The sequence below is a fragment of the Synchiropus splendidus genome, chromosome 2 (genome assembly GCF_027744825.2).
Source record: "Synchiropus splendidus isolate RoL2022-P1 chromosome 2, RoL_Sspl_1.0, whole genome shotgun sequence".
Classification (NCBI taxonomy): domain Eukaryota; kingdom Metazoa; phylum Chordata; class Actinopteri; order Syngnathiformes; family Callionymidae; genus Synchiropus; species Synchiropus splendidus.
The window spans coordinates 16,745,142-16,757,588 of record NC_071335.1 but is presented as its reverse complement, the minus strand read 5'-3'; the positions used below and the strand labels follow the sequence as shown (position 1 = coordinate 16,757,588).

The 12,447-nt window shown below is 45.2% G+C and overlaps 1 protein-coding gene across 2 annotated transcripts; it reads left to right on the top strand.

Annotated features, from left to right (window-relative positions):
* Positions 1–6,983: 6,983 nt before the first annotated feature.
* LOC128753701 (peroxisome proliferator-activated receptor gamma coactivator-related protein 1-like) lies at positions 6,984–12,206 on the top strand. 2 transcript variants are annotated; one of them, XM_053855666.1, is made up of 12 exons: positions 6,984–7,082; positions 7,952–8,056; positions 8,137–8,286; positions 8,376–8,519; positions 8,592–9,717; positions 9,795–9,848; positions 9,985–10,648; positions 10,716–10,886; positions 11,125–11,191; positions 11,269–11,390; positions 11,464–11,615; positions 11,911–12,206. In XM_053855666.1, the coding sequence occupies exons 1-12, from the start codon at positions 6,987–6,989 to the stop codon at positions 12,024–12,026; spliced, it is 2,967 nt and encodes a 988-aa protein (XP_053711641.1). In that variant the 5' UTR covers positions 6,984–6,986; the 3' UTR covers positions 12,027–12,206. The 2 variants fall into 2 exon arrangements, with proteins under 2 accessions (XP_053711641.1, XP_053711640.1); XM_053855665.1 differs by having other exon boundaries at positions 8,376–9,717.
* Positions 12,207–12,447: the final 241 nt, after the last annotated feature.

Below are 12,447 nucleotides of genomic sequence, written 5' to 3'. Positions count from 1 at the left end.
AGGCACTGTTATAACCGCACTATAGTTTGATGATAGTCAAGTACAAAGAGAAAATGAAAGTATATGCGTCTCACTGATGGAGAGGATGCAACACTTGCAGTGTCTCCCAGAATGGAGTTGTAGGTCACAGGAAAAATAAGAGGGTCCAGACAGAGCATCCTGCTGGGAGGTTTGCTGATGGAAGCGAAGCAGCAAGAGGCGATGGGAAGCTTATTAGGACAGCAGTGAGATCTGCCACAGTTTAATGACTCAAGGACAGGAAGCGGAGCTGGCCATGGTGAAGACCCCGAGGTTGGGAGTGACTAGAAAGGACAAGATTAAAGGGACAGTTGGTGAAGAGATTCAGAGACAAAGTATGGGAGGTCAGATAGTCTGAGGGACAAGGACCAAGCGATGAGGTTTCAAGAGAACAGACAGAAGTGTGAAGAAGTGTGAGGTCGCGTTGAAACAAGTGTTGATTCAGTCCCAGTTCAGTTTTTTATAATGTCCTCCAGTAATGATTCAGAAGTGTCTCTCACTTGGATCAGCAGAGACTTTAACTCCAATCCTGTTGCCTCTTCAAACAGTTCCTTTCTCTCTGACTCAAATCAGCAATTTAGTACATCAAGTGAATCAGTCTTGGCTGTGAAGTATTATTGGTATTTATTATTGTATGCTGTGAGCTAAACAGTGAAATCTCAGATGTTACTCTCCTGATAGGTGGCTGCAAAAATGTTCCCATGCATCAAAAAAGGGTTCGGTGGATCACAATAGCATGGCTTTTTTAAAACCATGCTAAACCTCCTGGATGGATGCACTGAATTATTTCATGTGAGATTTTTAATTACACGCTGTTTAGATCAGGGTTTTCCACTTCAAGAAACCTACTTATGGAAAGATCCAAATACTGTGCAAGATCAGAGCGCTGCCTGAGGTTCCTGCGGACCTTTGCCTGCATTATTCCCGCCCCTTGGGATGTCAGGCATGACGCTCAATAACTGACCAGGCACAACATTGTGTTCTGAGGTTGCTGAAAATATCAATGCTCCAAAAAGTATAGATAATGAAACTGGATACAGTTCTTATTTCACAGTGGTATTGAGCCCATGGTGTGTGTCCCGCACTGAAGTGCCGTTCATCAGTTATTGTATGAAACTTTAAAGATTCACAGACATGGCTGTGGAACTGTGCATTTATATGCAGCATGAAATGGTCACCCATTGTCTACAAAGTTGCTTCTGTTGAATTTCTAATTCTAATTTTACACTTGCCAAGCTAGAAAGCTGAATTCAAATTCAACAAGAAGTGAAAGCATGCCTTGATGATGTCACAGGTAAACAAGCTCTCCAGCTTCAGTATAGGAGAAGAGATGCTGACCAATGGTGTGATGATCTGAACGTGTCAGTAGGCAAGTCAGCCTGTTCTCCTCTTCAAAAGACGTAGTGTGATAGGAAGTGGTGAAGCAACTTAAAAGAGCAAGGGACAAGTGTCTGCAGTGAATCTTTCAGACTGAAAGCTAGCCTCAAACTGGGTTCTGAAACAGACAATTCGCACAATTTTAAAAATAAAACTGATATCACCAAAGCAACTGTGTCAATCATCCAAAAAAATGCTCTCCTTCCTCAAAAGCACTGACAAATCTTATCTGAATCTGTGATATAGCTAACGACTTGTGCTCTACCATGCTTGTTTACACAGTTGGTACCTCTAAGATGCCAGCAGCGTGTTACCCAATGACGAATTATTTACCTCCAATTCTGTTCTCCATAAAGTTTCCAATTTTAACATAGTGACAACCCTTGTTCCAACTGCACAAAGTTTGGTGTGATAACCAACCTGAATGAAATGAATGCTTTTGTTTTAAATACTAATGTTACTCTTCTCCATCATGTTTTTTTAAATTCAATGCAGAATCAAGCAAACTATTATATATTGCGTAATCTGACCCCACAAATTATATTGTCTTTTTCTGATTAATTTTAGTCTCATTTTCTCCTGTTTTTTTTTCTCCCAGATTTTGTTTTAAAATAATTTATTTTATAGCCATTCACAACACTCTCCCTCTCTCTTGGAATTAATTTGCCCACCTCTGTACTGGACTGAGTTTAAGTTGAGATGCTGAAGATCATCTGCCAATGTCTGTCAGCATTGACCATGGCAGGGAGGAGTAGAAGCAAAGAGGTCAGCCTGATTTTAAAGAGCAATCTCATTACAGTTGCAACCGCGAACAGAGAGACGCCACCTACTCCACTTTTAAAAATAGCACACTTTAAAACCAAGGACAAAAGGGCACATTTTAAAGTGAGCAAGGACAAGAAGGTTTTTGGGTTGAGTGAGCCTGACTTCTGACAGACAAGATGGGTTTAAAGCTTTAAGCTGAAAACTGACCTGAACAATTCTGAATTTCGTCTTTAATAGCGACTCAATGATATTTAAAAAAAAAATCTCATTACAAATCAATTCACACTGCCATCTACTGGCGGGAGGTTGTCACCGTACGGAATTGCCAAACATTATTTAGTCACTGGATGCTTTAGAGTCGACCTATATTTGTCAAGTTAGTGACACGTCTTACTCACTCTCACCTGTAGCGACTGTGTGAGTGAATGTTGCACCCCCATTAATAGAATTCCAAATACAGATAGGAAACATTCAACATGTGATGCTAAAATACTGATTCAGTGGTTCGAGCGGACTCCCACTGAGTCAACATCTTTCGGTCCTAGGGAGCAGTTTAAAAAGATACGAGACACAAGTGTGTCTCATCTGTGCCAGTGTTGCAACAAAAACAAGCTTTTATTTAATTCCACCGGATGTGTTGGCACATGCAGGGATGAAGACCGTCACCCCCCACATGTTTCTATTTTTTTAAGACACTTGCTCTTTGTCTCCCTCCCGCTCTTCCTCACCCCATCTCATTAGGCGGTATCTCATTTTGAGAAGGAGAGTGTGAAGCCAATCAGAGCGCGGGAAGAAAGAGCAGGGGAACGAGGGAGACGGAGAGGTTGCGGGAGGAAGAGAGCAAAGATGGAGAGAGTGAGAGAGATGGAAAGGGCGAGCTGGAGAGAGAGAGAGAGAGAATAAATAGTTCTAGCGCGCTCGTCCCCCATTACCCCGGGAGGGCACTGTCGCCATGGCAATGTGGCAGAAAAGGGATCACACAAGCCTGATCAGCTTTGGCACGTACACAAATGATCCACACTCGGAACTGCCGCCGTCTACAGACGCTTTTGACAAGTTCAGCCTTCTGAATGCAAGTCTGCACGCAGCAGCCACACCTCCACATGTTAGCTGGCATCACCAGCGCGCAGGAGAACACGGAGACAGACTAATCAGGGGGGATGACAGGGTGAGAGACTGATCTTAACACATGAAAGGCTGAAGAAAAGGTTGGAGGGAAGAGAAACGAGGAGGATCTCAGAACTGGTGCGACGAAAATAAGCCACCAGAAGAAAAGCTTCTTTGTAGTTGGCTCTTTATCACTGGAAGGGTCAGTTACACTACAGTCACTGCAAGGACCAGTCTGAAATAGGAATCATAGATTGCCGACCCAGTGAGGGGTTCACACTTTTGCTCAGGATCCCTTCTCTATAAACTGCGAGAGACATGTTTGTTTCAACTTATCTTCCTGCTCTGTCTTCTGGCTCAGCTCTTTTCCGCTTCATTGCAACTGACTTGCAATTGTGCCAGTTGAGATTCTGCTTCCTCATTCATTGAGGATGTCACGGTGGACCCCATCAAGAGAAGTAAAGTAAAACACAATGACAGTGGTGGAGAGAAGCAACAGGATCAAAGAAATAAGCTTCTAAATTGAACGCTGACTCGTGAAAATCTCAGCAGGTCTTTCTCTGTCAGCACTTTCACATATTTCATTGGGGAGATTATTCAACTTAAATCCTGATGCCTCCTACGGTGCCTCGTCTCATAAAGCCTGGCTTGAACAGGGATTTGTACCGGGAGCCTCTTCAGGGAAGCAGCAACTCTTAAGATTTGGACCGTGAGGGTCTAAAAGGGGTCTTCCAAGCTTCGACCTTCAAAGAATCACCTCACAATAATGTAGTCCCTTTTCTGTCACACAAACAGCCTCAAACAAAAATTAAGTGGTCAGTCGAATATTCGATTGGATTCTCACTATAGGTGAGTTTGAATACTGTTCTACGTTCTTACACTCAACGATGGTGACTAGGTTAGCAGATAAACTTAAGTCTGGTGTAAGTCCTCTTCACAGGGTGGCAGTGAAGCTTGGTCATCCAGGAGCATCCAGACAATGTGTCTCACTGGGCACCTTTAATGTCCAGATAGGAAAAGGCCTCGGGTCAGACCCGGACGCGCTAGAGGATTTTACATCGCAGTAGACCTGAGAAGCAGGAGGAGGGGAGATTTGTGAAGAAAGGAAAGCCAGCTACCAGATCTAAGGAGGTTGAAGACGACCGATGGATGCTTGGGTTAATAAGTTTCCCCCTCATGACCTCTCCTAAGGTGTCTATTTGTTCTAGAAGTCACACTAGCGCACCTTTGTGCAAAGTTTATCCATACTTTAAAATAATTAAAAAGCTCATTTTTATAAGAACTCTGATGACGAAGAATTTTGAGAAGATTTTCAGGGGAACAAAAGAGAAATTCCCCCCAAAACCTGGCCATAATAAATGACCCTCCAACCCTTCATGACATGAGCGCAGAGCATCTTTTCCTACCACCTTTACATCAAGTAAACCTCGAATAGCTCTCAATAAACGGTCACGATGATTCAAAAGCATATTTCATATTTGCAAAGGCTGTGCATATTCCATGAACTGAACAGCATCCCTTCAGTGTTTTGCTGGATTTGTCACTAGCTGAACTTACCATTGGGGTTCAGTCGACACGACACTCCATCCCTGCTTTATTTTTGCCTTCTGGAAGCCCCGCTTTCCCCTGTTGTGTCTTGTGAAAGCCTCTTCCTCCTTCCTCTCAGACCTCAGTTTTTCGTGAACAGATGTTCTGCACCATGTGGGAGGGCATTCCTCTGCTCTGCTGTCAAAGCACAAGAAATAGAAACAAGACGGAATCAAACCAGGACGAAAGCAGCACAACTCAAAAGTCAAGATGGTGTCAAGTTAAAGATCAGAGTGCTTTTGACTCTTTTTAAACACGCTGCTGGAAAGGTCAGAAGTTCACGCACACAACTTTTCCAGACGGAGCCGCTCGCACCACTGAAAGCAGCAGAGCTAAAGACTCACACAATGTGACTTGGAGGCACCCGACTTCTGAAACCTCACAGCTCCTTTTTCATTCAGCAGCGCTCAGCTGAGGAAACCAGGTGATGGCAGGAGAGTGAGAAACATGACAGAAGAGGCAAATGCTTTCTCTCTCCCAAAAGATTCAGAGTAAAAACCCTGCTCTCGCTGGAGCTCGAGGGGAAGCAAGTGTCTGACAGTGAATGGATGAGTGAGCTTCACATTTCAGAACTCAAACGGCAGCACTGAGGGACAAAATGGACAGCAGATGTAGAGGAGGATAAATGCACCGTGCATGCACACCAACACAATGGTGGGATGCTGGATGCTGCAGCAAAGTGACCCACTTACACAGAAACGCCCCCCCCTGCTCACAACTCACACATACCTCCGCACACACGCACCACCCGCTGGATACTGGTGGATGCTTTGGCCCCTTTACAGACAATAACGTGTTCCAAGAAATGTATGATGTGAGGGAAGGCTGTGCATGTGATAACTTTATCACACGCATATAACAGGGACGGTTTCTATACTGGCGCAAACACCACCAGATATCTCGGTGACATTTGTGCATCCGACCTGCTCTGAGCGCCCTACCGTGACATTCTGCACAAAGGTCAACCGTTCTGTGACTCAGACCCAGACGCAACGAGATAACGGGGGCGATAAGCAAAGACGACAGAGGTGGGGAAGGTTAAGCCTCGAGTCACTCGTCTGCAGAAATTCACTCGTTCACATCTTTTAATAGTCCACAGCTGAGGTGGCGAGGAAGACAAATGCTGCCATCTAGTGGTCAAAGTGAAGTACAGCGCGCGCATTAACGTATGTTAATATATAATATATGGTTTGAATATATATATATATATGAGGTCATAAAATCCCTATGTTTGAATAAATGGTGATTATATATACTGTATATATAATCACCATTTATTCAAACATACAAAGGGATTTTATGACCTCACCGTACTTTAACATGCCAATTTACCATCTCATGTAATCTTATTACGCATTATATACAGCTCAACAAATACAACAATCCTGTCTATGTCTAGTTCCAGAAAAAAAAAGTTGCAGATGAATTATTCAAGTGTTTATTGAAGACCAAAACGCGTTCAAGCAAGAACAACTGAGATGCTTCCGACGCTACAGAGGAATCAAGATGATGAGCCACACAATGACGATGTGGGAGAGTTGTTGAGGGTCAAGCAGAGGAGAGGTCACCAGCTGCAACCTATTAATGAAACTGTTGTAAATAGATAATGCAAAAACCGAAGGGAATGACACAAATTAGGCCTTAAAACAAAAAGATATGGATGGAATTACACATTGAAATTGAGAGCTGGGGAAACATTTGGTCATAAATCGGAAAATATGTGACATGTGGGATCAGATGTGTTCCCTCAGATAATCGGTCAGATAATCGACCAAGCCGTGCGGTGGAACTGTATGGCCACTAGAGGTCATTTTTCCAGACATTAGAAAAAAATAAAATAAAATGAATAAATAGCGATTAATTTAAAGATGACAAATCTGGACAATAAAAAAGCCAAAATGTAAAAGCAAAACAGGACACGTTTCGAAATTAAATACTTTTGCACGTAGTTTATTAATGAACAATACAGTTCAAGATACCAAGTCAAAATTTTACGCGGGTAGGAAAATGGAAATAAGAAATAGTGACTGTTAATAGCCACATCTGTAGCGGTGTGGCAGAGCTCGGTGAGCGGGCCGGCTCTCTGAGCCCCGCCGGTGACCACGTGTCTGCCGCTGGCCTGCCAGAGGACCATGTGGAGCAGCAAGATGGCGGCGCAGTGGCGGAAAGAAGACGGGGGTTTAAACGCCGGTAACAGCGACTTTCTGCGCGTCAACGCCTCAAACGAGGTACTGTGTCCATCACATGAACTCGTTGGTCGGTCATTTCCAACAGTATGACTAGTTTGGGCGATGTTTGAGCCGCTTTTGTTCACCGGCGAGTGAGGCCGCATGACGACACGTGGCTGAACGGACTGATAGTGCCTCAAGGAAATTGATATACGGAGGAATTGTACCGCAAATAACACTTATATGTATCGTTTCGTTCTAAGCGTAGCTATATGTAGCCTTGTAGATGTTCAATTGAAGCACATTTGCTCTTGTACAAAATGTCCCGTTCACAGTGTCAGCCTGCGATTTCAGCACCGACCCACCACATGTGATCAAACAATACTCACACTTTGTGTTTTTCACGATCAAGTCTTAAGTTCACTGTCCACCTTGCTTGGTGTCGCTGTCCTAAGTTAACTGCTGATGAGCAAGTTCCGCCACAGCTGGAGTTAAGCATGGACCCGCCCCGAGGCCTAGACTGACATATAGAGCTGAATTTCAGTCGTTTTCACAGTTAGGGTCCCACTGTAGTGTAGAGCAGCTTCAGAATGGATCCTAAATAGCTCTGTCTGATTCCCTAAGCTCATTACACGTTGTACTGGTGATGTATAATTACTGTATAATGGCATTGAAAGGTGGCCCATCTGAGGTCAAAACCTTGTGGGTTCTGACTTGACCACTCTGCTTTGATGAGCTGACACAAGTGACAGTCTTACTGTGTTGTTTTGAGGATCTAATGGTTTATTCAAGGTGAAACCCAAACAAAACTGAATGTACGAAGTGAGTGACTCCATTGTCTGTCGTTGTCTTCAGCACCAGCTTCTCTAAAAATATAAATCTGTATGGTAGCAGACACTAATCATGATCAAATGTCTGTTTCTCTGCAGTTCAGCCTGTGTGGGGGCGACGTGGTGGGCTTGGAGATGGACCCTCAGTCGTGTATGGATCACTCCATTCTTGCCATCTTTGATGAGCCTGCAATTTCATCAGAGGTAAGTGTTGTCGTCGGAAGCATAGCAGACCAGGAAGCGGCTCTCATGTCGACAGCTTTGTGAACTAAACTTCATTTCAGGACAAGAGGGGAGTGGAGGATGAGACGCTGCTGTCCGCTCTGACTGAGATGCTGGACTGTGTGGAGGATGACGTGGAGATACTGTCACCCTTCGACATGCTGCCAGACACCAAGCTGCTGAACTACCAGCAGTGCAGGGACAAGACAAAGGTGGGTCTGAACACAGCAGCCCAGTTACATGGTCAGGTGTATACCCCGGTACTGATCAAAATTGATCTAAACTTGTTCTTCTCTTTTAGGAAGGACTGTTCGTTGTTGAGAAACCTAAGGTTCTGAATTCCCCATTCATTACGAGAAACGATTCAGGAAAGGGAAAAGAGGACTGTCAGCAGCTCAGCAAGTCTGGAAACCAGAGTCCAGTGAAAAAACCTGCGCAGGATGAAGTGGAGATCTTCACCTCCATGTCTCTGGTCAACCTGGTGAAGATCATGCACCCGTACTGCCTGAAGCTGGAGGTGGAGGAGATAAGAGGTTCTGCTTCGTCTCATGAGAGTAAGAAAAGTACATTGTTCTCCAAAGAAGAGGTGTGGAAGTACAAGCGTCCCTCTGGCGACAGTGATGAGGAGATCAATGTTGTTTCTGATGACGACGATGAGCCTCTAGTGCCCACAGAAGACGAGCATGGATATGCAAAGAAGTATCAGTGCAAACCACTGAGGAGCGTGCTGGTGAATAGACACTCTCCCAGAACTCAGGTGGTCAGGGAGAAGAAGAAAGTGAGCTTCGGCCAAGTCCACGTGGTTTCGTATGACGAAATTTTGGAGCCTGATTGTGGAAATTTAAGGGGAGTATTGGAGCCACATCTTGCTCAGGAGAATCCCAGCAACTCACCAGAGGTGGCTCCAGAACTCACCACCAAGGCCGGTGAAGACTCTCCACCCAAAGCCAAAGCGCTCAGCCTGCAACAGTACCGACAGCTGCGGCACATGAGGCTGCCCCCCGTGGAAAAGCAGAGGAACCAAACTAAGTGGCCTTCTGTTCCAGAGCCTCCCAAGGAACTCACCCCCATTTTGTGTTTACATGACCAAAACAGTGTCACACCAAAGACCTCATGGACTCCCACAGACTGCATCAGGATCAGCACTTCACAAGACCAAAGCTTGACGCTTTCAGGTCCCCTTAACTGTTTGGACCCGGCAGGGACCGCTCTTCGCGTGCCTCTACCTCACTGTCCGACAACTAAATTGAGTCTAATTCCACAGCGCAAAAATGCGCATGTTTCTAAAAGTCAGAGCAAAAAATCACCCAGCGTGGATCCTCCAAATCCAGTACTTCTCCCCCTGACCTCGGCTCTGCCCAAGGTGGAGTCCAACACAGACACACGGACACGGACACATTCTGAAGCGAGTTCAGGCCCGAATGTTTCGGAAGTATCTGATGCCACAGCACAAACCACGAGTCAGTCTACTGACACGCACTTACCTGGACTAACATGCGAGTCATGTCCAACTAGCAAGTCTGCTAAGCCTAAATTGAGTACAGTACCAGTGCTGAGTGGCATCAAGGTTCCCATCAGTATCTCGCCTCCAGAGGAGCCACCACCGTTACTTAAACAAGACCAGACTTCCACATGTGACTCAGGTAGACTGTTGGTTCTGTGATCTCCATGATGATGATAAGTTAGTCTTGATAAATGATAAGTTGTTTTCCCTATTTAGGAATTGAAGCTGCGGACGTCACCAGCCTGCTGGAACAATTTGAGGAGAAACAAGGTGAGTAATAGCAGTGTAGCTAGTAAAGGATGTATATCATTTGTCCAACATGTTCAGTGGATACAGTGTCTGCTATGTATCATTGCATGTCTTGCTTCTTATTTCGCTGCTAACCTTGTGATTGACTTGCCCGCAGCTAAGGGGAAGCACGAAAGTGAGACCTCCAATTCTACTGGGACTGCTTCTCCTTCACAAACCCAGGACCGCAGTGTTGAATCGGGTCAGACCTTCCTACCCTCACTCATGCCTGTGGTGGCAGCTGAGCCCTCACAGGAAGTCCAGAGACAGGTGGACTTCCCTGCGTCTGTCCCTGCTGAGGTCACTGTGAGCACTCACGGTGGGAGAGCGACACATCGGACCTCTGCTGTATCCAAGGCCATCCAGATCATTGACCCTCGCCCTCTCCCCAGCAGGAAGATTAGTAGTTGCACCTCAGAGCTTTCTACCTCTCACACATGCCAGACTGTCTCCTCAGACCATGATTACTGTGCTCCCTCAAGTGCCACTCTGAGTTACAGAGTCAAGACTCCTAGCAGCAGTGTCAAAGCTGATAAGAACCACAGTACCTCCGCTCGAAACATCACCTTCAATCCCGAGGACTTGGAGACAAACCTGTCCTTGTTAGACTGCGATCATCCATGTGGTCTCCCAACGCCCCCCCCCAGCCCGCCGAGCCGAGGCAGAGAGAAGAGGAGATACCGCTGCAGGTCCAGGCGCTCTGACTCCAGCTCCTCCTCTTCGTCCTCGTCGTCATCATCATCAGGCTCTTCCTCCTGCTCCCGCTCTCCCAAGAGATCACGGTACCAGTTTTGTGTTCATTTAAACAGTCTTTCTGACAATTTCATGATCCACCTTCATTACTTACAGACGGTCACACAGCAGTTCAGGTTCTTCATCTCGGTCCCGTTCCCCACCACCTCACTACAGACTGTCCCGTCCCAGATCGGGCGGCAGCAGGTCACGATCCAGGTCTTGGTCGCGGTCCAGGTCGCCATCACCATCGGTGGCTTATTTTAGGCAAAGAAGGAATGTGTACAGGTGGGTTGACTGTTCACATCACTCAGCCTTTCGTACTGTCCTGACAAACCCCATTCGAGTCCATTTCATACCTGAAGGGTAAATGCTGGTTGCACACATCAAGTATCTAACACACTCCTATATAAAAAACCTTAAGCTATTGCAGTCAGACCATGGATTGCCATGAAGCATTTGTTTTTCTGCTCCAGTAGATGGTGCTCCTCGACTAATAAACTGGTGTTTTCTCTGATCTATTCAGGAGCAGTCGAGAGAGCAGGAAACTGCAACGGGAACACGAGTTGAGCCTTCAGAAACTCAAAGCCATTGTGAGTGAAACAGAAATGATGTAGGAAATCCTTTGTTTGCACTTGCTACATTATGACAGTTCCCCACCCACACACAGGACGAGCGCAGGGTGGTTTATGTCGGCCGCATTCGCCGGTCCATGACCCACGATGAACTGAGAGAGCGCTTCTCTCAGTTTGGCGAGGTGGAATGTGTGTCCCTGCACTTCAGAGACAAAGGGTTTGTGAACTTGTTTGTATGTTTTGTTTTTCGGGTTGATTGCGTTCTCATATTTTTATTTATTGTTTTGCAGCGACCATTACGGCTTTGTGACTTTCTTCCACACGCAGGATGCTTTTTCGGCTATTGACAACGGTGTGAAGCTGCGGCGGCCTGATGAGCTGCCATTTGACATCTGCTTCGGTGGAAGGAGGCAGTTTTGTAAATCAAGCTATGCTGATTTAGGTATAACTCTGAACTAAATTGAAGTTAAACCATATAACTGGAAATAAAGCAGAATTATAACATCTTATATCATAAATGCTTCACGTCACCTACATGACTGTCTCAGCCTTTTCTGATGTATTCCAACAGCTTGTGGTCGACAGTGCTTACCAAAATCAAAAATGTGAACCCAAACAGTAAAACATAGTTGTACTAAAATAAGGCGGGCCGGCTGGATGACACAGTAACTGTGGAGAAGACATTAAACAAGTTTTAGAATCCAATCGTGACCTATTATCCTCCTCTTCTTTTCCAGATGCAAACAGAGGTCCAGACTTGTTTCCAGCTCGGAGCAGATTCGAGGAACTGGACTTTGATTCTCTGCTGAAAGAAGCCCAGAGAGGAAAAAGGGAGGCAGCGGCTCAGTGCTGAACACAAGTGACAAAGAAGTTCCTGGAAATACGTGTTTTCATTTTGAGCCTTTTCCTCTGTAATTTTGTAGCAATTATTCATGTCAGCAAGTGTAAGTTAAATCACTTTCTTTGGTTGTCCTCCATTCCATAGCACTAACACTGTTTTGTATGTACGTTTTATATGTGAAAAATAAATGTTTGAGGCTGTTGTTAAGATTCTGCGAATGATGGTGAGAGGAGTGTTTAGTGGAAAATGCCTGAAATTGCCTGAAATTAATGGGGCTTTTTGCCCAAAACGTTTATGTAAAATAATCCTATCATACAAGAAGCACCAAAACTGTTAAATAGGTGAATTTAATTCAGAGAGAGGTGATTAAAAATTATGATCGCTTTCAGTGTAGTCACAGCATTTTATAAATTCAAGAGAATCCGCTAAGATT